At 37.3% G+C, this 23,170-nt stretch overlaps 1 protein-coding gene across 2 annotated transcripts in view; it reads right to left on the bottom strand.

Annotated features, from left to right (window-relative positions):
• The window catches only part of PARD3B (par-3 family cell polarity regulator beta), a 1,151,736-nt gene that overhangs the window by 993,132 nt on the left and 135,434 nt on the right, over window positions 1-23,170 (bottom strand). For both annotated transcript variants that reach the window (XM_019975590.2, XM_070800250.1), the window contains exon 2: window positions 5,442-5,543. In XM_019975590.2, the coding sequence (XP_019831149.2) occupies window positions 5,442-5,543 (102 nt within the window). The remainder of the gene's footprint in view (window positions 1-5,441; window positions 5,544-23,170) is intronic.

Below are 23,170 nucleotides of genomic sequence, written 5' to 3'. Positions count from 1 at the left end.
CAACAAACTGTGGAAAATTCTGGAAGAGATGGGAATACCAGACCACCTGACCTCCTGAGAAATCTGTATGCAGGTCAAGAAGCAACAATTAGAACTGGACATGGAACAACAGACTGGTTCCAAATCAGGGAAGGAGTAAGTTCAGGCTGTATATTGTGACCCTGGTTATTTAACTTATATGCAGAGTACATCATGCGAAATGCTGGGCTAGATGAAGCACAAACTGGAATCAAGATTGCCAGAAGAAATATCAATAACCTCAGATATGCAGATGACAGCACCGTTAAGGCAGAAAGTAAAGAAGAACTAAAGAGCCTCTTGATGAAAGTGAAAGAGGAGAGTGAAAAAGTTAGCTTAAACATTCAGAAAACTAAGATCATGGCTCTGGTCCCATCACTTCATGGCAAATAGACAGGGAAACAGTGACACACTTTATTTTTTTCAACTCCAAAATCGCTGCAGATGGTGACTGCAGCCATGAAATTAAAAGATGTTTGCTCCTTGGAAGAAAAGCTATGACCAACCTAGACAGCATATTAAAAAGCAAAGACATTACTTTGCTGACAAAAGTTCATCTAGTTAAAGCTATGGTTTTTCCAGCAGTCATGTATGGATGTGAGAGTTGGACTATAAAGAAAGCTGAACACCGAATAATTGATACTTTTGAACTGTGGTGTTTGAGAAGACTCTTGAGAGTCCCTTGGATGGCAGGGAGATCAAGCCAGTCAATCCTAAAGGAAATCAGTCCTGAAGATTCATTGGAAGAACTGATGCTGAAGCTGAAACTCCAATGTTTTGGCCACTTGATGCAAAGAACTGACTCATTGGAAAAGACCCTGATGCTGGAAAAGATCAAAGGCAGGAGGAGAAGGGGACAACAGAGGATGAGATGGTTGGATCACTGACAAGATGGACATGAGTTTGAGCAAGCTTCGGAAATTGCTTATGGACAGCGAAGCTTGGCATGCTCCAGTCCATGGGGTCTCAAAGATTCAGAGTTGACTGAGCAACTGAACTGAACAGTTATCCTTTGAATGCTTAACTATATTCCATACTGGACTTAAAACTTTTTATAATCTATATAGTTTTCCTATACTGACCCTGCAAAACTTTTATATGCATTTTATAAAGGGACAAATCAAGACTAAGACATGAAAAAACATATCCAAGCATATACAACTAACAAGGGATAAAGTTGAACTGAAACTATAGTATCTGAGGACCAGATTTCATGGGTGATTGAGGGGGCTAATCCACGGCTGGTGGAGTCCAGGAGAACTACTCGAATCTCTCCAGAATGAATCCCTATGCTAGTCAAAGATAGAAACATTCTCCCTATATACCTTATCACATAGTATAATTATACTTTTGTATATATAATAAAACCATGGCAGTATTCCAGTTTACATGATATAAGTTATACATTGCCATATTTTCCTTGTCCTACAGCATCTTAAAAGTCAAAGTCGTATGAAACTTGAGAACCATTATCACTTTAAAAGTTTAAAATAGAGTAAAAGACAGTGCACCAATGTCCTATTGCTGCCATAACAAATCACCTCAAACAGTGAATTCAAACAAGACAAATTCATCTTAGAGTTCTGGAGGTGAGAAGTCTGAAATGGGCTCATTGGTCTAAAATCAAGCTGTGAGCAGGGCTGTACTCCTTCTGGAGACATGCCTTTTCCGGCTCCTAGAAGCTGTCTACACTCCATGGCTGTATTTTCAAATCACACATTGGCCAGCTGACACTTTCTCATACTGTCTCTCTCTAACTCTGACTCTCCTGCCTTCCTCTTCTATATATAAGGATCCTTATGTTTACATATAGCCCACCCAAAAAACCCAAGACAATCTCTTCATTTTAAGGTCTCTCACTTAATTAAATCTGCTATGTAAGAGATACTCACGGGTTCTGGGCATTAGGACATAGACATCTGTGGGGCCCTGCCCACCTGTGATAGCACAGTACACAGTGTCCTGCGTATGGTGTTCACTATATATGCGAACTGCACACAGTGGTTAGGCTGCAGATGTATTCCATAAATCCATTTAGAATCAAACTTGTAACTGGATTGAATTATCCAGGTCCTGGGAAAGGAGGTACAAGAGAAAGTAACAAAGGTAAAACTGGCAGACCTCTGTAGTAAATCAGATGCAGGCTGCAGGCACAGAGAGTTGGAGTTAACTGTACATGCACAGCATATTAGTTTTGAATTCATTCTGCTACTCTCCATAATTCCATTCCGTATCTTTTCTTAACAATGGCAGTAACTGTGTAAAAGCAAATTCATGCTTATTTATGATTGATGAATTTTCATAGTTAGAAATCATAGATACAAACACCCAACACACTGCCTTAGCATATTGCAGAAGAAAAAAATAAGAGTGTGGAGATTTAAACTCTCAGTTCTAGAGGCTGAATCTGACATTACTACCTGTGGGAGCTTTGGCAAGTGACTCAATTTCTGTGAATTGTTCTTAGAAATTAAAAATGGGGATAACACATAGCTTCCCTGGGTCAGAGAGTCCCTGGGTCAGGAAGATCCCCTGAAGAAGGGAATGGCTACCCACTCCAGTATTCTAGCCTAGAGAATTCCACAGAAAGAGGAGCCTGGTGAGCTACAGTTCATGGGGAAGCAAAGAGTCGGACACAAATGAACGGCTAACACTTTCACTTTTACACAAATACTAGTTATGATAAGACTCAAAATTCCAAAGCTGCTCCAATAATATTTTGACAAAATATAGGTTAGAAATAGTGCAACAGAGCAAAAACTTGGTTCTCCTGAAAGGGATTTTAATGGGAAATCAAGTTTAAAATAAAATAAAACCTCCCAAAGAGATATCATATATGCATTATGCATTGTGTTGGCCAAAGGAATAACAGAAGACCAAAGACAAACCACTTAGGGTACCAGAAATTTTGAAAGTCATGTCTTTAGAAAATCAATTAAAATCTATTAGCTTCCCAACTGATTTTTAAGTAGAATACCACTTAACCTCTAATTTCTACTTAAGTGTACTGGATGGCTCTTTCATACACTACATTAACAGCTTCAGTCTTTCCTGCTTTCCAATTCTAAATTTCTGTTTTTCCTATGTCACCGTTTCCAGTTAAGCCATCAATGGTTCCTAATGCCATTTCTCAACTGTGGTCAGAATCTTTCCTTGAGCTGAGAAGTGTGGGCTAGAGCACAGCAATTACATATATCCACCCATGTTTCTCTGGGCTTCCTTCTCTATATACTCTAAATGTAAGAGATGACTAGGTAATCAACTTGAAAAACAGTAGAACTGCAGTTTTATCCAAGCTCAGTACTGTCTCAAAGGATCTTGGGTGAGTTTGAAATGTCATTAAATATCCACAAATAACAGTTATAAATACTGCTTAATCTAAAATGACAGAAAGGAAAGGTTAAAAAGTCTGGCAGAGACTTCTTTCCACACTGGACAACTGGGTTGTAAGGAAATTTTAAGATTGCAGCGAGAATGTCAGAAAGAAAAAATAATAATGCTGTCTTTTTCACTTCTATAATTTTTAAAAAAAGAAAAGGGAATGCAATTATTTCTGGTAATATCAAAAGTGTAAATTTTCATCAACTCTGCAGAAAAATAACAATTAGGTTTCACATAGCAGTGTTAAAGTAGATTAAAGGAATGAGTAAACTTGTACCCAAATAGCACTAATTCTTTGCTGGGATTTTAACTGGTTATCTCACTTTTCTACCTTATTTAGTAATGGTGATGGAATCCTTTTAAAACAGATTATAAAGTGGTTTCTATGTCTAGCAAATGGATTATGGTTTAAAAGTGCAATGCCAAGATAGTTAAAAACAATTCTCGAAAAGGAAGGAGGTCCACAGGACAAATGATTTCCCTGCACGGCTCATGGGCTCACCCTGCCTGTAATGAGCTCCTGGATGAGGCTGGGGTGAGACATTTTCTTCTGGCTCTACTTAAACTTGCCACATTTCAGCTTTTCACTTTAATACAGAGGACATCAGTGAAATTTGAAATGGGAAGACCTTTTTCATTAATATACCAGCCAAATATCTAGATTATTTGGAAAGAAGAAAGAAGATGTAGAGAAGAAACAAAGTAAAAAAGGGGAAAAACAGAAGTGAAAATCCTCTTGTGTATCAAGGTAAATACCACTTTATTATTTACCATGAGACCAAACAATAAGAAGTGTGCATCAAAATCACATACAGCAAGAGTCAGCTGTGGAGAAAAAAAGTCTTCTTTTTTGCCCAAATTCAAAAGTGTTCTTTGAGAATCAAGTCTGGATAAAATAGTATACCAGATATTATTAGTACAAGAAACAAAAAGGAGTTAAAATCTCTCAGTCCATATCCTCTAGGAGCTTACAATTATTTAGGGAGATAAGTTTCATACTAAACTAATTAAAATGCAAAGCAAAAGAGGGTTGAAAGACAACAGAAAACAGGGAAAATAAATGCATATAATGTGTGCAAAGACTAATGTAAATTTCAACAGGACAAAAAATCCTATGGAAAAGGAAAATGCAAATGTAATATAAGTTCAATAAAGCAGTTATTTATATTCCAGTCCAGTTGATTAAAACACACAGACACCCCTACCCTTGGCATAAAAACAATACAGAGAAACATGTTTACAGACTTCAATTAGCCTAGTACTAACAGCACTAAAGATGCATAGCAGAAGAAAGTTCGAAGTAAGGATCTTAGGGAAAGCTACAGTTCAATTCTGGAGAACACATTAGCCATTAATCACAGTAGCCCAACACAGATATAGTAACAAAATAAATTTTCACAGCAGTAAACCAGCGTATCCCATTTGAATAGTTTATACCTTTTTCAGTTTAGCATCAGAAGAATCATCCCATTAAAATAAGATATTTGCAGTGGAATTATTTCCACATATGTGGCAAAACATGTTTAAACTTTTTGAAAGATTCAAGTCAGTGTTTTTCACTTTAGCAATAAAGACAAAGACTACCACTCAAGATAGTTGCCGCCAGCTACCTTAAGAACAATCTTCACCATAGATCTTCATAAGACTTTGCTCCCCATTGGAGGCTCTCCTTTGAACCACACGCAAATCCCAAGCATTAAGCTGAATATTTAGCAAAGGCCACAAATAAACTTCAGAGCCCGCAATGACAATGAGAATCGCAACAGCTTCAGAGCCTGACACTAATTTACTGAGGCATATCAGGAACTCTTGGGAATGAAGTGTCTGCTAATTAGGCCACCATGAACAGACTCCCAAACCTTGACAAAGTTTTTCCAAACATCTGATGATGAACTTTGATTTATGGGCTGTCTAGGTAAAAATTGAACAGATGGTACCTTTTAACAATAATTGACACCTGAGTTTGTTAAGGATCTCAGTCTCCAGGAAAACATGTGGCTCTATAGAGGAAAATGACATAGAACACTTTTCGAGTCATATACCTTATCTTTGTCTTCAACAACATCTGCCAAGACATCATCTGGATCTAGGATTCCTCCATCTGTGTATTCTAAGTGATGAATCTTCACCCAGTAGGCAGGATCCTGTGGGAGAACAACCAAGAACTTTCATAACTAAAGCTTTTTTTATAATAAAAGGTAAAATACATTTTAATTTTAAAAATAAATTGACTCATTAAAAATACATTCTACTACTACTACTACTACTACTAAGTCGCTTCAGTCGTGTCCGACTCTGTGCGACCCCACAGACGGCAGCCCACCAGGCTCCCCCGTCCCTGGGATTCTCCAGGCAAGAACACTGGAGTGGGTTGCCATTTCCTTCTCCAATGCATGAAAGTGAAAACTGAAAGTGAAGTCAGTTAGTCGTGTCTGACCCTCAGCGACCCCATGGACTGCAGATTTCCAGGCTCCTCCGTCCATGGGATTTTCCAGGCAAGAACACTGGAGTGGGGTGCCACTGCCTTCTCCAAAAAAAACACAACACTCTAGCAATAATAAAACTTTTAAACACCTAACACAAATGTTATCTGTTTATCTGTATATTTGTGGCAAGATTACCCTGTTTAAGTCAGTAAATCAAAGTATATATGTTTTAACAGTTTTCCAGGAAGTTATAAATGGCAATGGAAAAATAAGTTGCCCTAGCCATTTATACAGCATATTCAAGGAATTTTGAATAACCTTTGATTTAGGTAATACCCAGGGTGTCCCTGGTGGCTCAGAGGGTAAAGAATCGCCTGCAATGCAGGAGACCCAGGTTCGATTCCTAGGTTGGGAAGATCCTCTGGAAAAGGGAATGGCTACGCACTCCAATATTCTTGCCTGGGAAATCCCATGGACAGAGTAGCCTGGTGGGCTACAGTCCACAGGGTCACAAAGAGTCAGACACGACTGAGCAACTAATACTAGGTAACCCCAGGAATAATCAGGAAAAGAAAGATCTTCTCAAAAGTACTTTCTGAAACTGAGATCCTAAAGCTGTAGGAAAAAATCAAAAGTTAGACATCTGTGATGGTAATAGCTATCATCTCAGGTACACAATTGCAATGAGATGACCAAAATCCTTTTCAACTTTTCACATCTCTGTGCTGTGCACATACCCTCGACTCTGAAACTGGCAATGGCATCTGAAACAAGAGCTCCAGCACTGATTTCCAATCCCGAAGCATGGGAGAAACCAGAACCGTGTTCACAGTCAAATGCAGGTAGGAGTGCTCGCTGAATTGGGGTGGTGATTTAGGGGATTTCCAAGTATTGTTTTTATAAAAAATTGCTTCAGACTGTAAGGCTTCAGGAATTACGTTCCCAATTGGATACGTAGCTAGACACTCTGCTCAGATTCAGGTCCGTTACTTCTATACCACCTTTTTCTGGAAATGATATAGTACTTATCCATTATAACGATAAGAACAAGAACCAATGAAAGAAGAAAAACATTAATAAATAGTTTTTACCAAAATACTCAAGGCATAATCAATTTGGTTCTGTGATGCTTAGAAAGGCCCTCAGTGTGGGTAACTTTTGAGCTATGAGCGCCTAGTATCTGCTAAAGAAATGGATACCAGTTTGTAAGAAGACATAGGAATTCTTCTAAGCTAAAGCTCTAAGCCTTTACGACATGAATCTTTGTAAAGGGTAAGTCCTAACATAGCCCACAGAATTCAATTGCAGTTTCACAAAAACCAATAGAAGAGGTTGCTATATAGCCTTCTCTTTAGCTGACCCTGATAAAAGGCAAGGGCACACTATTAAATAATTTTTTAAAGCATCTATTTGGAGGGCTACTGATATGTGACTCAATACATAGCTTTTCAGTAAGCCAACTTGATAAAATTATAGGCTTAAAAAATCTGAAGGAATCCTCCTTGGATAATCTTTCAAAACTTCAAAATTAAATTTTCTATAGAGTATCTAAAGAGGAACTCCAAATAGAATGATTTTTTTTTTTGCTTCTATTACTAGACTTATAGTGTGGAAACATGAATGATTTATTAGAAAACAGCCCAATTCTATTTTGCCAGATAGAGATCACAAAGATATAAGCAGTGACTACACAACCAGGTGGAAAGGCATCCTTAGTTCAGATTCTTTGATCAAAGAGCTTTGACAACTCAAGGCTAATTGTGCTATTAAAGCTAAGTACAATACACTAGATTCTAAATAGGGAAGATACTGTGGCAGACAAAATGCCATATGTAATGGCCACTGGACTATATGTAAAAGAGCAAAATAAAACTGCCCCATGATCTTTGGCAATTCTACCTTTTTGGTATGACTATGCTACAAGGGCTTCCCTGGTGGCTCAAATGGTAAAGAATCTGCCTGCAATGCGGAAGACTAGGGTTTGATCCCTGGGTTGGGAAGATCACATGGAGAAGGGAAAGGCTACGTATTCCAGTATTCTGGTCTGGAGAATTCCATGGACTGTATAGTCCATGCAGTTGCAGAGTCAGACATAATTGAGCAACTTTCACTTTCACCATGCTACAAGCAATGTATTTCTCCAAATCTACATAGAACTTTAGCTAAAATCTATACAATATTGCATTTTTCCTTATAAAAATATTCCTCTTACCAAAAAAAAAGTTTCATTTATTTCCATTACTTCCAGTGAGTTTGTTTTCGATATATTACAGCTCTGTAGATGAAACTTGCTGATTTTAAAAAACTAAAGAGTAATTTTATATTCAATTATTTAAATCAGACATCAAGTTGTCTGCGTTTTTCTCATACTGTTTGTAAAAGTGGATTTTATCACCTAAGACTAAGGTAAACAACTCAACCCAACAACTGGTGGTAGAAGTTATTAAAGTATATCTCTCTTCCTGCCTACAGAGAAAGAAAACCAAAGACTTAGATTTAAACCAGGGAAACTCAGCAAATAGCAGGGAACAGGATCTGATCAATGGCAAAGGGACGAGCAGACAAGAGGCAGCAAGATGGGTTGTTGTCCAGGAGGATGCCTCCCTCTCACTCACTGGAGTATCTAAGACCTTCTGGAAAGTCAGGCACTGGAGTTGAAATGAAGACATTCATCTCTGGTTTTGATTCAAAAATACAGAACTTACGTTTTACAAACTTAAATCAAGTGAAACAGTAATTTGATACATTTTTAAATCATATATTCAAATTCAATCGGAAAAAAAAAATTTAAGCCAACTACACGGTGCCAGAACATAAAGACTCTTTGCAATTTTAACTCTGCTCTACATTGATAATGCCATTTTCTACACTCCCAAAGAAAGAGTAAACTAATGACAAATACACATCTAATGCTGAACAAAAGCCAATGAGCTATACGAAAACTGTCTCAGTTAATATTTTGCACATCAAGAGAGAGAAATCAACACAGTATGTACCAACTGTGATTTTGTCCCCATGGCATTTTGGCCATGGTGTTATAGATCATTGTAAGAATGTGTGTGCAATATTAGCAGCCAATATAGCCATCATAAGGCCATAAATTTAACCTGACTCCTTTATGCATGTAAACATTTCCACTGTTACATCACAGTCAACATTTTGCATTTCATTTGCTTGGTTTTATTACCATCATGAATAAAACTGATGCAACATGAAAAGATGTTCACATATATGTCTTGGTTCACCCAATTAATCACTTGGAAAAGTTTACTCTGTTTTTCATAATTGTGACATTTAATCTACCTTTATATTGCACAAATATTTATAATATGTATTACTTTTCAATTATTTTGAAAATACCCCTAGTACACATGCTATGCACTAACTCATATTACTTATACCCCTAGGATCATTAAAGTATTAAAGAATAACATACATTATGTTTCCTTTACTTCTGATAGTATCTTATCCATTTTTAAAATAATACACAGTTAACTTATTTCCTACTGGAATCTGAAAACTAAAAATAATCTAAAAGGATGAAACGGAAAATGAAATGAAAGTGTATGCATTATACACAGAAGACAATTTCTGTGTACTTTTAATGATTGAGGTAGAAACTTTCAAACAGGCACTGATATTAACAGCAACAAATATTCTTCACTGTGGGCAGTGACATATAATTTGACCCCATACCCTAGAAAATTTATAATATCCAATGTTTTGAAGAACAATAATTTTCCACCTACAGTACATACAGGAGTTGACAGACAAACCAGATACTATGATGCTGCGACTACCAAGCACTGGGATTATACTGATGATCAAGGGAGAGTTTCTAAGCAAAATGCCTCTGGTACAAGAAGAGGAAAAAAATAACCTGCATGGCCCACAAGGCCCAGAGGCGAGGAGAAGAGTGCTGTGAAGAAAAAGCCCATGGATAGAGAAGGGCTGTGATTATCAGTGAGCTGTGATTACCATGCTCAATAACATAACTAGGTTCTTTGTGGCTTCATATTTTCAAAAGAAAAATCTTAGCCCCTGGAACACAAGGAATGGAATACTACTTTAACTGAAGTTAATGGAAAATTAGAATTTTCCTTGTAGAATTTAACTTCATGAATCTGGTAGAATGTATCCATAAAATGAGATTTCACCATTTTTATCATTATCTTCATCATCACAGCAGATCATTTGTTTTAGTGCCAATAATAGGCCAGGTCCGACAGACACCACATGTTTTATATGGTTAAATTGCTTCTCTCTCAACATAGTTAACAAAATAGTCATCATAGCTAACAATCCATTTTACAGATGAGGAAAGCAAGGCACCAGTAGGTGAACTTACTTACTGAAGGTCAAATGCTAATGAGATAGCAGAGACAATGTGCATTTTTTAAACACAGAAAATAGTTTAGAGTAAAGAACTTAACAAAAAGCACAATTACCTTAGAAGGGAATCAGACCCATTTCTACGTACTAGGTAAATGGATCCAAGCAAGCTGGAGAATCCCATCAGTGAACCAGGAGGCTCCCTGGCCTCTGCACAGGGAACCACATGAAAGGTCAAAGAATAGAGGACACAGTGGGCAATAACGGAAGGCCCCAAAGTCTTTGTGTGTCCAGTGTTTCACAAGTCAGAAGCTTCAGGGCATAACTGCTCATGATCATGACATTAAAGGTTTGGGAAGCAATGGAATAAAGAGCAGAAAGGGAACTTGAGGTATCACAAGTTGGATAGAAAGTTAGGAAGTTTTATGTGCATTCACATTTTAACTAACTACTTCTTTCATAATCCTCTGGGGTTACTCTCCATTCTACCCCAGACCAAAAGAGAATCAGATGCCCCAGAATCAGATGTACCCAGGAAACAGAGAGCAGTCAGAGCAGGGCTGAAGACTATATAGGACAGGCAGATAGCAGGAGTCTCTGAATAACCAGTCAAAGACAGTGTTGTTGCCGTTGCTGCGTCGCTTCAGTCGTGTCTGACTCTTAGCAACCCCATGGACTGCAGCCTACTAGGCTCTTCCATCCATGGGATTTTCCAGGCAAGAGTACTGGAGTGGGTTGCCATTGCCTTCTCCGAAAGACAGTGTAGGGAAGAATTATTTCCAGAAATGATACCTGAGCAAAAGCTAGCAGAGCAGCACTGATACCTGAAAGGAAGAATTAAGACAGAAAGGGGGCTTTCCCGATAGCTCAATTGGTAAAGAATCCACATGTGATGCGGGAAACCTGGGTTCAATCCCTGGGTTAGGAAGATCCCCTGGAGAAGGGAAAGGCTACCCACTTCAGTACTCTGGCCTAGAGAATTCCATAGACTGTATAGTTCATGGGATCGCAGAGTCAGACACAATTGAGCGACTTTCACTTTCACTTTTTCAAGACAGAAAGGGTAACACTGACTACAAAGCTTATAAGCTGGCCCTGAATTCAGAACAGTGTTCCACGTTACTGAGATAAATCAAGCACAAACATGAGAAAAAATCAATTAGGAAAAGAATGTGAGCTGATGCTACTTTGGTCAAGTACGTTTCCAAAGAAACCAGGAGAACTAGAATGGAACTAAGGGTTTTTAGACTGGGTTGCAAGTAATAATACCTGGTGAATTTAACAACAAAATTACAATTAACATATAATTTATATACAAAGTGAAGATGAATCAACTGATATGTAAATTCACTGCCAGTTTTAAAAATCTATGACCCTACCAACAGAAACTTGATATAGCCATACTAACATCAGATAAACGAGACTAAGTCACATTACTAAAGGTAAAAAGGGATGTTTCATAATAATTTAAGGATCAATTGGAAGGAAACTTCTAAATTTATATGTACCCAATACAATTTCAACATATACATTGCCAAAATAGATAATAAACACACACATACATGCACACAAAATCACAATCAGTGGGAGACTTTTAATAGGAAACAAAAAGGTCAGTAAAATATAAATCTGAACACTATTAACAAAGTGACCTTATTATATCACATATATACAAAACACTGTACCCCCAAAAGACTAGAAAACACATTCTTTACAAGTACACATGGAATAATAAGTTTCAGAAGTCTGGAATTATTCAGAATTTGCACTCTAATCCCAGTGGAATCAATGACAAAAAGAGATATAGAAAAGACCTGGCTATTTGGAAATTAAGAAATAAAGTTCTGAATAAAACATTAAAAAATAAATGGAATTGGAAAACAGTTTAACTTAAAAATTATTAAAATAACATAAAAATATAGGGTGCAGCTAAAGCAGTGCCCAATGGAACAATTATGGCCTTTACTGCAAATATTAGCAAAAGCTAAAGCTAAAAGAAAAGCTAAAGCTATGACAAACCTAGACAGCCTATTAAAAAGCAGAGACATCACTTTCCTGACAAAGGTCCTTACAGTCAAAGCTATCATTTTTCCAGTATTCATATATGGATATGAGAATTGGACCCATAAAGACAGCTGAGCACCAAAGAATTGATGCTTTTTAATCGTGGTGCTGGAGAAGACTCTTGAGAGTTCTTTGGACTGCAAGGAGATAAAATTAGTCAATTCTAAAGGAAATCAACCCTGAGTATTTATTGGAAGGACTGATGCTGAAGCTGAGACTCCAACACTTTGGCCATCTGATGCAAAGAGCTGACTCACTAGAAAAGACTCTGATAATGGGGAAGATTGAAGGCAAAAGAAGAAGGGGAATGGCAGAGAATGAGATGGTTAGACAGTATCAATGAACATGAATTTGAGAAAACTCCAGGAGACAGTGGAGGATAGAGTAGCCGGGCATGCTGCAGTCCATAGTGTCAGAAAGAGTCAGGCACAACTTAGTGACTGAACAACAACAAAAAGCCAAGAAGGAAGGAAAGAACAGCAAAGACAGAAGAAGGAAATAAAGAGAAAAATAATCAATGAGTTAACAAATACAAATCAAAGTTGGTTATATAAAAAGCTTGATAAAATTACTGATAAGTAAAAAGGAGAAAACATGAATTTCCATATTAAGGAAAGAGAAAAACAATACCATCTTAGATTTCATAGATAAAGAAGATATTGTAAAAACTTGTAGACTTCCAAAACTGACAATTTATAAAATTGAACAAATTTTTACAACAAACTTGTTTAAAGTAAACAAATTCTTTGAGAAGTACAACTTGCCAATACAGACAATAAAAAAATATATACGTGGACAACAGTAAGGAGGTTCCTTCAAAAACTAAACACAGAGTTACCATATGATCCAGCAATCCCTCTAATGAGCATATATTCAAAAAAGACAAAATCTCTAATTCAAAAAGACCATGTACCCCAATATTTGTAGCAGCAATATTTACAATAGACAAGACATGGAAGCAACCTAAATATCCATTGACAGATGAATGGATAAAAAAAAAAAGGACATGGTATACATCTACAATGGAATACTACTCAGCCATAAAAAATGAAAAATTGCCACATGCAGCAATAATGGATGGACCTAGAGATTATCATACCGAGTGAAGTCAGTCAGACAGAGAAAGACAACATATAACAGACATCACTTACATGTGGAATCTAACAGATAACACAAATGAACTTATATACAAAGCAGAAATAGACTCATAGACAGGGAAAACTTATGATTACCACAGGGGAAAAGGAAAGGGGATGGTTAAATTAGGATTATGGGATAAACAGATATACACCATTTATATATAAAACAGATAAACAAGAATTTACTGTATAGCACAGGGAACTATATTCAATATCTTGTAATAACCTATGGATGTGTGTTCAGTTGCTTCAGTCATGTCTGACACTTTGCAACCTCATTAACTGTAGCCTGCCAGGCTCCTCTGCCCATGGGATTCTGCAGGCAAGAATACTGGAGTGGGTTGCCATGCCCTCGTCCAGGGGATCTTCATGATCCAGGGATCCAACCTGTGTCTCTTAAGTCTCCTGCATTGGCAGGCAGGTTCTTTACTGCTAGTGACACCTGGGAAGCCCTGTAATAACCTATAATGGGAAAGCATCTGAAAAGTTTGTGTATAACTGAATCACTTTGCTGCACATGTTAGATTAACACAATATTGTAAATCAACTATACTTCAAGAAAAAATAGAAACTGTACATTAAAAACCAATTTTAAAATTTAATCTACTATTTTAAAGCTTTCTTATAGAGAAAATGCCAGGCTCAGATTACTTCATAGAAAATGTCCCTAAGGTTTAAAGAAGAAATAGTGTCAATCTTATAAAACACTTCTGAAAACTAGAAAAGAAACTTTTCCAATCTCATTTTATATGGACAGCTTAACATTGATACCAACACTTTAGAAGGACATTACAAGAAAGTTATAAAATTTTGCATATGGATACATATCTGTAACTTAAATGAATAAAGCATTAGTAAATCAAATTCAGTGATGTATACAAAGGATGACACATAATCACCAAGTGGGATTTATTCCAGTAATACAAAAGTGGTTTAAAATTTAAAAATCAACCAAGGCTGTTCACCAAATGAATAAGGAAGAATAAGGATAAAAATTATATAATCACTACAAATGGATGCAACACAAGCAACTGAGACTATTCACCACCAGTTCACAATAAATTTTTAGTGAACAAGGTAAACCTGTAACTAAACAAAGCAAGAAAAAACAAAATTTTTTAAAATGGTAACAATTATAATGGCATCATAAAATCATATACTTAGAAACAAGTCTAACAAAAATGTATAAATCTTCTATGTTAAAACCCACAAAATATTGGGAAAATTTAAAGAGGCATTTTATGAATTGAAAGATTCAAAAATGTAAAGATTTTGATCTTGCTCAAATTAACAAGGTTAGGGTTAGGATTGTGAGGATCTGGGACAATCAGGATTCTCAGATACTGACGATGTGAGTATAAATTTATACAACTGTTTTGGAAAATACTGGCAGTATCTGAACATAAACGTGGCAAAGAACTGAATATAAACATTCATATAGTTTAGTTATTCCACTCCCAGGTATATACATCCAGAAGAAATGAATATTGATATGCAGAATTACCAAAAAACATGTATTAGAACATTCATAGCAGGATTATTCCTAATACCTAAAAATCTAGAAATAACTCAAATATCTATCACCAGTAGAATGGACAAATACCATGTCCATGCAATGGAATACTAAATGTCAACAAGACTAAACTCAAATTTTATAAAACTATGTAAGTGGATCTTACAGCACCACATTGAAACAAAAGAGACTAATACCAAAAAAAGTACATACTATATAATTCCAGGTATAATAAGCTCAAAAACAGGCAGTATTAATTGACACTGAAGTCAGGAGATTGGTTACCTCTGGAGAGGGGAAGGGCAGTGAGTGAAAGATACACAAAAGGGCTTCTGGGGCAATATTCTATTTCCTGATGTGTATGAGAGTCCCTTGGACTGCAAGGAGATCCAACCAGTCCATTCTGAAGGAGATCAGCCCTGGGATTTCTTTGGAAGGAACGATGCTAAAGCTGAAACTCCAGTACTTTGGCCACCTTATGTGAAGAGTTGACTCATTGGAAAAGACTCTGATGCTGGGAGGGATTGGGGGCAGGAGGAGAAGGGGACGACAGAGGATGAGATGGCTGGATGGCATCACTGACTCGATGGACGTGAGTCTGAGTGAACTCCAGGAGTTGGTGATGGACAGGGAGGCCTGGCGTGCTGTGATTCATGGGGTCGCAAAGAATCGGACATGACTGAGCGACTGATCTGATCTGATGCTGGCTGTAATTATTTGTATACGTTTCTGTGTGATATACTTTTAAAACTTCATATAAAAATGGAAGGAACTTTTTGCTTCAAAAACTGATTTTTTTCAAACTGAAATACCTACTGGTTTCCTTTGCACAAGACATCTCTACAGATAAACAAATGCAGATCCCTAAAAAGCTGTTTAGAACAAGTTTCCTTAGAAATTTAAGAACAAATCCTCAGGCACATAAAAGAAATGCAGGATTCCCAAAAGATGGGGAAGCCAGGTTATCCCACCAACAGAACAGGCAACTCAATGACCACCAGTTACTCAAAATCTCTAAGACCTACAGAGGGGGTGAAGTGGACCATGGGCTTCAGTGTGCCAACAGTGTGACAAGTCTTTGAAAAACTGTTACCTCCATCTCAGGCTGTGATAATACAGGTTCTGTATCCAGAACAGAGTAGGTAATAACTCATCCTATCCTAAAGTGGTTCCCCCATATTTAGAGAAATTTTTCAAAATTTCTTGAGATAATTGTTAGCAAACTTGAGAGCACCTACATAGGTCATGAAGGTAAGACAAGACTATCATAACACATAATTTAGGTTTGTTTAAACAAAGGGAAAATTTCACTGTCTCAAACGATCTGATCTGATCTGAGCTCTCAAAGATATTCAATACGGAAAAAAGTCTCTTATGGTTAAAATTATCCTTGAAAATCTTTCAAGGAGATAACATGTTGGAGACAACCCTATCTCCTTTCAATAAGACAAACACTACTACTTTTTTTTTTTTTTTTTATCCAGGGCTAAAGCATATTATTGTCTTTTCAGTTAAGCACCAAAGTATTTGGATTATGTTGGAGACCATGTTCTGTAAGAATGCTTATCTTGAGTATTTAGAGTCACACTCAGACCAGAGATAGACTCACTACCATAAGCACATGGGAAATAAGACAGAGATAGTAGCTCTTTCATTTCATGCCTCCTCTGGGATATGTGCTCATTGCTCATACAAGTAATGCTCATGCATTACTCAATTTCTTATCCCCCTCTTCTTCTTTGGTTGAGCTTTTACAAAGTGAATTTATGAAATCTAAACAACCTTATGAGACTCTCAAATTAAAAGGCTGTTACATACAAGAAAGGTTTGACTTGTTCTGTACTGCTCCAAAGTTACACAAACAACGGAGATGTGGATTAAAGCTCAGCATAAGACTTTCTACAAAGAGCTATCTAAGAGCAGAGTGCTAGAGTAAAGAGCCAGAGGTTATGGCGGTTACTTGCAGAATGCTTTACATCTTTTTCATTCATTCACAAACATAAAGATGCACACACAATTGATAGTATCCATCAAAGACAATCTTTGGAGTGATTGTAAAAGACGTCAGCATCACAGCAGCAAGAAATTCTGGATTTAATTGCCTGTAGCAAATAAAGCTCGAGTTGTATGAATATGCATTCCCAAATTCTTATTAAAATTTCGAGTAGAGTATGATGAAACAGTAAGTTCTCCATTCCCATAGAGAGTCAAGCAAAGGTTAGATAGCCATATCTTAAGGAAGCTACAGGATAAGAAAGAGAAATTGTGTGATCTTGAAAACCCTATCTCTTAAACCTACAGCCTCTAGAAACTCAAAAGCCGTTAAGGCTCTGAAATATACATCTAGAGAAACTCCTTGAAAGAAGAAATTTCTGCTGTATCATAAGAATGCTTTCAGCAGTTCGGTATAATTTCATGGTGACTGTGCAATCTCCAAGCAGAAAGTCCATGAGCCAAACACCTTGAATATTCCAATGCATCAGTTATTCTAGTGTCTTGCTGTGCAACTAAAATTTCACTAATTTATAAACAAATTTAAGGAAACGGGCTTCCATCGCCAAAGTAAAAGAATTGTTTTGGTAGACGGAAAAAAAAACAAAAACGGAGAATTGTGTATTACAGTCTGATGCAGCACTTGCAGATATGGAAGGGCCAACTGTATCACACCAATTAATACAAGGAACTTGATCATCAATGGATTTGATACACAAAGATCAAGGTGCAAGGAAGGTACTTGTTGGCTTGTGATATCCAGTCCTTAAGAAATCAGTCTCAATACAAGAGCACCACAATTCCAACAGAAATTTTCAATTTTATTTTATAATTCAAGTATTGATAATATTACGCATTCTTCTTTGCAAGCAGAAAAAAAAATATTTAAACATGAAGGCATAAACTTCATTTGCTAGTTCATGAATCAATAACATATAAAATATAAAATGACACTTCATGTCATTTTTCATTCAGTTTTTGGAAATAACCATAATCTCATCAGTTTTCTTTATATAAAGGACTTTAAAGGCTCATTTTTCATCTTGAGATTAACCTAAACTCATGAGGAAAAAAGCTCCAGATATCTAGATTTTTTTTTTTAATAAAAGACAGGTTTTAATTATTCTCAAATCTTCTGCCTACATCATTACAGCACACTCTCTTTAAAAGAATATGGAAATTTCCTTTTCCTATGAATTTGTGCATGGGGGCTAAGTCGCTTCAGTCATGTCTGACTCTTTGAGATCCCTCGGTCGGTAGCTCTCTAGGCTCCTCTGTCCATGGGATTCTCCAGGCAAGAATACTGGAGTGGGTTGCCATGCCCTCCTCCTGGGGATCTTCACGACCCAGGGATCAAACTCACATCTGTTACATCTCCTGTAATTCATGCTGTAATTAATGCTGTAATTCATGGGATTGCAAAGAGTTGGACACGATTGACCAACTGAACTGAACTGAATCATAAAACAAAAAGTTTTATCATGAAAATCAAATTTTAAGTCTGAAATTAACAAAAACTACACCTTTAATTGAAATATCTATTTTGAAAGATTGCCAGTATCAAAGACTTTTAAACGTTAAACCATTATAATTCAACAACACTGAAATACAATGTTTCAAAATAACTTTAAAAGGCTATTTTTTTTTTCAAATCCTGTTTTCCATTAATTGTTTTCAAATGAAGATTTATAGTCCAAAGACCCTGTATGCCAAGGTTTTAGAAGCTTGTGTGGTCCACAGGAATGCAAAGCCACAGCCAAAGAATGGAAGTGGCCAGTTCTCCAAAGAGAAGGACAAGCCATAATTTTTTTTACAGAATGTATTTACTGTTGTTTAGTTGCTATTATAAAACCCTAAAAAGTATTCTTCTACAAAATGAATTTTAATAAGAATTTGAGAATGCAAATTCATACAACTCAAGCTTTACTTAACACAACAAATTAAATCCAAACTTTCTTTGCTGCTATGATGCTGGCATCTTTTACAATAACTCCAAAGAATAACACTGACAGATACTGCCAATTGTGTGGGCATCTTGATATATATGAATGAATGACAGGTTTAAAGAATTCTACAGGTAACCTCCATATCCTCTAGCCCTTTAACACAAAGTTTTATGCCCCATCATTGAAGAAATTAAGACATAGAGAAAAAGAATTTTAATTTAGAGGAGGTACTTGTGGCTGCTGCTGCTGCTGCTAAGTCGCTTCAGTCATGTCCGAAACTGTGCGACCCCATAGACGGTAGCCCACCAGGCTCTGCCGTCCCTGGGATTCTCCAGGCAAGAACACTGGAGTGGGTTGCCATTTCCTTCTCCAATGCATGAAAGTGAAAAGTGAAAGTGAAGTCACTCAGTCATATCCAACTCCTAGCGACCCCATGGACTGCAGCCTACCAGGCTCCTCCATCCATGGGATTTTCCAGGCAAGAGTACTGGAGTGGGGTGCCATTGCCTTCTCCGGTACTTGAGGCAGTGTTTTTAAAAATAAGTTAACTCTAAGATAAACACAAAGACCTCATCAACTTTATTCCCAATCACTTGTAATTTTTTTTTTTTTTTCAGCATGGCAGTAATAGGAGTGGTACAGAATTATCCTGTCTGATTTTCAAAAGAATTGGGTCACTACTGCCCACTCCTGTTCGCTTGTTTCTCCAACAGGGTCATTCCTCCAGAACGCTGCAGATGGATCACAAATACAACCAAAAAAAAAAAAAAAAAAGATGAAACATAGAAAGGAAGTAAGAAAAGCTAAGACGAAGGATCCCATACTCATAAATAACCTTCTTGAATATCAATCTAGCACTGATTCTCTGCCCCACTGCCAATATGAGGCACAAAGAGTTTATCTCATTATTTGTTAATTTTTATTACTTGGTCTCCTCCAACTGGGCTTCCCTGGTGGCTCAATGATAAAGAATCCGCCTGCCAATGTAGGAGATGTGGGTTCAATCCCTGGGTTGGAAAGATTCCCTGGAGAAGAAAATTAACAACTCACTCCAGTATTCTTACCTGGGAAATCCCATAAACAGAGGAGGCTGGTGGGCTACAGTCCTTGGGTCCCAAAGGAGTAGGGCAGGACTTAGAGACTAAAGCAACAACTCCTCCTCCTCCAACTAGAACATAATAAGCGCCATGTTACAGAAACCTCACTAATCTTCTTCATCTCCATATCCAACTATTTATGGTATCTCTTGGGTGTTCATTGGAAGGACTGATGTTGAAGCTGAAACTCCAATATTTTGGCCACCTGATTAGAAGAGCTGACTCATTGGAAAAGACCCTGATGTTGGGAAAGATTGAAGGCAGAAGGAGAAGGGGACAACAGAGGATGAGATGGTTAGATGGTATCACCGACTCAATAGACATGAGTTTGGGTAAACTCTGGGAGTTGGTGATGGCCAGGGAGGCCTGGCATGCTGCGGTTCATGGGGTCACAAAGAGTCGGACACAACTGAGCAACTGAACTGAACTGACCTAAACTGTGATTTTGTCTTAGGAGTAAAAGCTAGGAGAAACAGGAGTAAGAAGGAAGAGGATACAAAGACTTCCTGTTGATAAAGAGAATAATTTCACTTAGACTAAGTGCTCAGTCACTTCAGTCATGTCCAACTCTCTGCAACCCTATGAACCGTAGCCCACCAGGCTCCTCCGTCCATGGGATTCTCCAGGCAAGAATACTGGAAAGAGTTGCCACTTACTTCTCCAAGGGGCTCTTCCAGACCCAGGGGTTGAACGAACATCTCTTGTGTCTCCTGCATTGGCAGGCAAGTTCTTTACCACTAGCACCACCTGGGGTTTAATCATGGGACCTAGGTCTTGATAAGGCCAATGGCAGCCTGAATAGAAACACTCTGGATTGTTATGTCAATATAGTATACTAACGCATATATATGGGATTTAGAAAGATGGTAACAATAACCCTGTATACGAGACAGCAAGAGAGACACTGATGTATAGAATAGTCTTTTGGATTCTGTGGGAGAGGGAGAGGGTGGGATGATTTGGGAGAATGGCATTGAAACATGTATAATATCATATATGAAACGAGTTGCCAGTCCAGGTTAGATGCACGATACTGGATGCTTGGGCTGGTGCACTGGGACGACCCAGAGGGCTGGTATGGGGAGGGAGGAGGGAGGAAGGTTCAGGATGGGGAACACATGTATACCTGTGGCGGATTCATTTTGATATATGGCAAAACCAATACAATATTGTAAAGTTAAAAAATAAAATAAAACTCATGTAATACAAAACTAAAAAAAAAATTTTGACATTTCAAATAAATGTAATTGTACAATGAAAAAAAAAAAGCAATCATTTACACAGCATCTGTTAACGAATTATAGGAGAAAAACCCTGCAACTTTGGGAAGAGTAAAGCTTATATTCACTGAAGAGAGAAGACAGACAGTGTTTAAAAACATAATATATAAGTAAATTAAATGGAATATTAGAAGTGATTAAGAGGTATAGGAGAGAAAAGCAGAGTAGGATGAGGAGGATTAGGAAGTCCATAGGGCTTATATTTTTGAATAGGTGGTCAGTTCATGCCTTACTGGAATGGTGCTATTTGAGCAAAGATTTGAGGAGACAAGTCAGGGGCAGTTTGGAGAAAGGAATCAGGTCTCCCAACAAAGGGTTTTGCCCTTGAAAGTTAAAGGCGTTCAGACTCTTTGTGACCCCATGGCCTATACAGTCCTTGGAATTCTCTAGGCCAGAATGCTGGAATGGGTAGCCTTTCACTTCTCCAGGGGATCTTCCCAACCCAGGGATCGAACCCAGGTCTCCCACTTTGAAGGCGGATTCTTTACCAGCTGAGACACGGGTAAGTCTATTGCAGTCCTTTGTAAAAAGAAGTTAAGCTCAGAAAGGGGCTTCTTATAGGAGCTAGAAAACTCCTCGTCAGGTCAACAAAGCATGGCAGAACCGAGAAGATACCAAATGGTAGTGACCACCTGTCTGGCCTGCCCAAGAAAGCCTTTCCATATATCAAGCAAAATTTTACTCTAACTCAACAACATTAATTACAATTCTACTCCCTTTATGTCCTCATTACACATGTGTAAGACTACTTTTTCTTTTAAATGAAAATATTTCCATAGAGGTGAAGGAAGGGATCCTTATTCTATTTGCATCTGAGATGTTTCCTTCCAAACTGCTGAGGTAGGAAGGCATACCAAGTGTGACTGTGTGTGAGCCACATAAAGATAATCAATCCTACACTCACCCCTCAAATGAAGCTATTTCCTGGGAAATGTGCGAGGTTTCAAGTCACTAAGACTAGGTTGAAATCCAAACTCTGTACCACTTACATAAAAAGGACATACCCTCAACTCTCACTGGAATGTGAGAAGTTCATTGCATATTCACAAACATGCATTTACAATGGCATATCAACCTATAAGTATTTTCTTTGTTAGCATCATATTCTTAAATTCTACAAAAGGCAGGGTCATCTCTAACTTACATACTACTATAATCCCAGCATCTGGCAGTTTTCTCCTTACAACACATGTACAAAAAATCAGTGACTGTTATTCATTACTGGCCTGTGTAATTCTCCAACGCTGGGAGTTTAGGAGACAAAGAGACACCCCTGGGCTTGAAAAAGAATCTTATTTGAAAATGAAGTCAAATCAAGCAAAAATTTCACAAATAGAAGTTTCAAAATGCTAGGCAAGTTTTTTAATAAGCCAAAACTTGGCCAGAAAGAAACATTTTCCCAAGTTTTCTCGATTTTTCTGAGCAAAATGTAGTCTATAGACCAATGTGGTCCATGAGCTCTTTTTTCTGTAACAAAGTTAGGACAGAAATTGAGAGGAAGCATTTTAAAAATTTCTACCTCATGTTTTTTTATTGCTGCAATATTCAAGCACATGATTTTGTATTTTATAAAAGCATCAATTTGCTACAAAGGAAACAGTCTGGTTGTCCACCACAGTCTGAGAAATCCTGTATCTACTGGCCATCTCCCCCCTAACCCAGTGTCTTAGGGCATCATAATTAAGTGACAGTTCATTGACATTAACAAAAATGCTGACATATGAAAAGTAGGCCTCTACAGACAAGAACAACCTCCACTTAAATATTATTTATCTAGGAACATGCAGGCCGAACTCTAAAAACAATTAGCAATTTATTAAAAATTTTCAGAAGTCAATCTGCTAATAAATAGGGATCGACTTCCTTTGTTCTCAATACCTTACCAATATTTCATGAGAGTAAATGAGAATGTAGTCAGCAACAATAAAAACTACCTAGCTTTGTCTAAAATTATGGTATCATTGTTATACTATCAGGTTATA

The sequence above is a fragment of the Bos indicus genome, chromosome 2 (assembly GCF_029378745.1).
Source record: "Bos indicus isolate NIAB-ARS_2022 breed Sahiwal x Tharparkar chromosome 2, NIAB-ARS_B.indTharparkar_mat_pri_1.0, whole genome shotgun sequence".
Classification (NCBI taxonomy): domain Eukaryota; kingdom Metazoa; phylum Chordata; class Mammalia; order Artiodactyla; family Bovidae; genus Bos; species Bos indicus.
The sequence above is the reverse complement of the archived record's forward strand: the minus strand, read 5'-3'. Positions and strand labels throughout refer to the sequence as shown.